At 47.2% G+C, this 4,551-nt stretch overlaps 1 protein-coding gene across 1 annotated transcript; it reads right to left on the reverse strand.

The window, feature by feature from the left end:
* Positions 1-768: 768 nt before the first annotated feature.
* Positions 769-1,755, reverse strand: LOC131486679 (olfactory receptor 1052-like). The gene has a single exon (XM_058686569.1). It carries the CDS (start codon positions 1,753-1,755, stop codon positions 769-771), a length of 987 nt encoding a protein of 328 aa, XP_058542552.1.
* Positions 1,756-4,551: the final 2,796 nt, after the last annotated feature.

Raw genomic sequence — 4,551 nt, forward strand, 5'->3', positions numbered from 1 at the left:
AAGTGAGAGATTTTCACACTCAGTTTCCCGGAAAGGATTTAATTATTTCTTTTTTAGCATAAAGTATCAGAAGCAAACAGGGTCATTAAAAACGTTTTGGAGGGGTGCCTGGGTGGCTCAGTCGGTTAAGTGTCCGACTCTTGGTTTTGGCTCAGGTCATGATCTCGTGGTTCGTGAGTTCAAGCCCTGCGTTGGGCTCTGTGCTGACAGCATGGATCCTACTTGGGATTTTCTCTGTCTCTCTCTCTCACCCTCCCCTGCTCATGCACACTCTTTCTCTCTGTCAAAAATAAATAAACATTAACAAAAACTGCGATTCTCTGTAGAAAGAATGATATTTGCTGTTTCTTCCCTCCTTCTTCCACCTCCTTCTTCCAGGGCTGCTCTCCATTAGGTCAATTCATAATGTGATTCGGAGCATGCTCCACCTTCCTTGTGGTAGAGTTCCCTCCCTGAGGAATGTGGGGAGGAAAGGACCTCAAGATAAGGCAACCTAGCGATGTGCGTATGTGACCTTCCTCCCAACTCTGTATGTCCTTACGTGACACCTCTCACGACCCTGTAACATGAGACTACCCGATCAGGCTGTATGTCTATACGTTACCCATATATGGGAGACAAAGTAGAAAATGCTTCAAAGGCTACAGCACGCGACATTCAGTTTTTTGGGTACAAACCCTCTGAGCCCGTGCGAGCACGAATAAAGTTGTTTCCTGGAAAGAAAAGCCTCGGCGTCACGACTCTCTGTGCGAGAATCTGGCTCCGTCCTCATTCCGGCAAATAACCTTGCAGGACTCGGCAGGGAAAGATACTGACCTGGAGTTTCCTCTCCAGTGCGTCCTTTACCTCCTTGTTGCGGAGGCTATAGATGAAGGGGTTGAGCATGGGAATTATGATGGTGTAGAACACGGACACGATTTGGCCATTGGTATCATTAGAGGATCCGTGAGGCTGGACGTAGGTGAAAACCACAGTGCCATAGAAAATGGCAATGGCCAAGAAGTGGGAGGCACAGGTGGAGAGGGCCTTCTCCCGTCCAGCTGCTGAGCGCATCCTCCCAATGGCCACCAGGACCAAGCTGTAGGAGGTGAGGATGACTGCAGCAGGCAGAAGGGTAACCAGAGCAGAGAAGATATAGAGGACCAGCCCTGCCGTGGCCGTGTTGCCACAAGCCAGGCGGAGAAGGGGTGGGATGTCACAGAAGTAGTGTGTTACCTGGTTGGGCCCACAGAAAGGCAGAGCAAAGACATTCCCAGTCTGGATAGCAGAGTTGGCACCACCAAATGCATAGGAAGCAGCTACCAGCTGGACGCAGGTCTCCTTAGTCATGACAGAACCATAATGGAGGGGTTGGCAGATGGCCACAAAGCGGTCATAGGCCATGGAGGCCAGCAGGAAGCTCTCAGCTGTCACGTGCACCACAAAGAAGGTCAGTTGGACCACACAGCCCTCGAAAGAGATGGTCTTATCGGAGGCCAGGAAGTTGACCAAGAGCTTGGGTGTGACCACGGATGAGTAACAAATATCTAGAAACGACAGGACACTGAGGAAGAAATACATGGGGCTATGGAGACGGGAGTCTGAGAAGATGAGTGCCATCATTCCCAGGTTGCCCAGCACTGTTATGGCATAAATGAGCAGGAAGGCTACAAACAGAAGCTCCTGGAGATCTGCATAACTGGAGAATCCCAACAAGATGAACTCGGTAACTGGAGTGCGGTTGCCATTTGCAAGGGCTAGTTCTCCAGGTGTCATCTGTGGAGGTGACAGTTGATAATCACTCGAACAGTATTACCTGAGCCTGTCCACCGCTGTGCATAGGACAATGAGGGACAACACCAAGCAGGTGTAAGGCTTCTTGCACAAGAAACTAATGGGAAGCCTCGTGCCCTCGTGGAAAGGACAAGTACTGTGAAGCCCGACAGACCCGAGTCCTAATTCTGATGATGGCACTAACTAGTTGTGTATCCTTGGACAAGCTCTATCGATGAGCTTTAGTTTTCTCGTTGTGAAACAAAGAAAACATGCGTACTTTTCAGGGTTGTCCTGTGGCCTCAGTGAAAAAATGAATGTATAATATCTGAATGTCTGGGACACAGGAGGTGATCAACAAATTGTGAGGCCTCTTCTGCAATTTCTAGTGCCCGTATCTACAAATATGCTTATGGCTATATTTGACAACAGTTTCATTTTGTGTTTAAAAAAATCGAGATAAAATTTACATACTATAAAACTCACCATTTTAAAGTGTATAAATCAGTGGTCAGTTAGGAGCATATGCACAGGGTTGCGTAACCATCCCCGCTATTTAATTGCAGAACGCTTTCGTCACCCAAAAAAGAAAACCCCATGGCCACTAGTAGTCACTCCCCGTTCTACCCTTCCCCCAGGCCCTAAAAATCTGCCTATTCTGGGCATTTCGTGTAAATGCATTCCTCCTCTACGTGGCCTTTCGTGTCTGGCTTCTTTCACTTAATGTTTTCAAGGTTTATCCGTGTTGTAGCACGTATGGGTATTCATTCTGTCTTGCATCGAAACATCCTTCGGGGCATACCATCTGGGTAGTAACCACTGTGTCCTCTGAGAATCTATTGAACTGAATGTCACCTGGGAGACCATCAGCTTGGAAATGGTCTTTTAGTGCTTGCTTGACTGTCCTTCAAGATGCTTATCCGTAGGAGAACAGGACACGCTCACAGTCCTTTCCTTCTTCCCCATACTTCCCTCTCTTTCCGCCCCTCGCCTCCCACCTCTTTGGGGGATCTGGAATACGTTCTGAAAATTAGTCCTAGGAAAACCTCACTAACCCCTTCATTCATGTCAAATGGTCCCACGACAAGGAGGGAACATGGTGTCTCCTTGAAGAAGACAGGGAACGGCCCACCTCTGTTTTTACCTGCTGTAACAGGTTCAGAGCACAGCCCTAGGCTGACGGGAAGGAGACCTGCTTTCTAGTTCCAGCTCTGTTACTTTGGGCAATTCTCCTCTCTGAACCTCTATTCCTCGTTGGCAGAGTCAAGATCACACCTGGCCCTGTACAATCTGATGGTGAGAGAGCGCATCTTCCCTGAACTTGCTGCCTGGGTGGATCTTTATGCCAGTGTAGCCCCAGGCAACACAAAAAAGAATCCATGTGAATTTCTCCAGAAAAAAAGGATACTCTATACCTGATTGTAACAGACAATTCTGGGAGGGTCTGTCCAAGTCACGAGGATCTATTTAAATATCTTGGCCACTCACAACGGTAATCACTGGCAAATATTTTGTACGTGATGTAGGAAGTTATGAGACACTTTGTCAACAGAAATGAGTAGATAGGAAAATATGAGTTTTGTTATGGTAATCCATCCAATTCATTGAACTTAGTTAATGCCAAGAATCACATAGTGATGTATCATCAAAAATTATTTTTCATGCTACATTGTCTGTCATTTTGAAAAGATCCTCCCTCTATTTTGTTGAAAGATTTCCATCTGACTTAGAAAGGATTTTATAGGCAGTCATTAAAGTCATTTAATTTTTCAACACCTATTTATGAAATTACCTCTTTGTGTGCAATCCTGGAGGTTTTGTATGCTGGCAGAGTGCCTTAGACTAAGATTCAGGATGAGTTAGAAGCACGCATTTCTTTTCAAAAATGAGAGAAGGGCAATTGCGAAGGGGGAGATCAGAAAGGAGTACAGCACTTCCCTCCCAGATGTATTTTCAAGGACATTGATTTCATGAAAGAATAGATGTGGACCTTGAGGTTCCGGAAATCAGTTCCCATTAAAATTGTTTTGCCCACGAACCCCCTGAATAGTCTCTACTTCACCCTCAAGCGTACACAACCCTAGTTTGAAGACTGGGCCCTTAGAAACACTGGTCCAGGGCCGCCTGGGTGGCTCAGTCAGTTGAGCGACCGGCTTTGGCTCAGGTCACGATCTCATGGTTTGGGAGTTCCAGCCCCACATTGGGCTCACTGCTGCCAGACTGTCAGCCCAGGGCCAGCTTCAGATCCTTTGTCCCCCTCTGTCTGCCCCCCTCCCATTTGTGCTCTCCCCCCAAAATAAATAAATATTGGAAAAAAAAGAAAAAAGAAAAGAAACACTGGTTGGTTCCAGGATGCTGCTTTCTTGCCCTGCCGCCTCTCCTTCCTCTCAGGGCTGGTCTTGTGATCATGTGACTGTAGGAGAATTCACTGGAACACTCTGTGCCCTTTAGAGACCACCTGGAAGTCAGGGTCCCAGGGGTGGGGCAGAATCCTATCATCTTGGAGTCTAACCTGGCAGAGTCAGTGTCCTGCCCTGTGCTCCACTTTCTCCACTGAGTGCCCCGTGTGTCTCACACTCCTTTTCTCACTTTCTTAGGGGTTTAGTTGTGTCCAAATCCAAATATCCGGAAGTCTCTGATCTACCATGAATATTAATGTTTTCATTGTTCTCTGACAGGATGGCAGCCAATCCTCTGCCCGTGCGTGTGCACACACACACACACACACACTCACACTCAGTGTTGTTTTTAGGGTGAGCTCCTGGATCCTGCTCTCCAGTAATTAAGCTTTCCTGTCCT

The sequence above is a fragment of the Neofelis nebulosa genome, chromosome 10 (genome assembly GCF_028018385.1).
Source record: "Neofelis nebulosa isolate mNeoNeb1 chromosome 10, mNeoNeb1.pri, whole genome shotgun sequence".
Classification (NCBI taxonomy): Eukaryota; Metazoa; Chordata; class Mammalia; order Carnivora; family Felidae; genus Neofelis; species Neofelis nebulosa.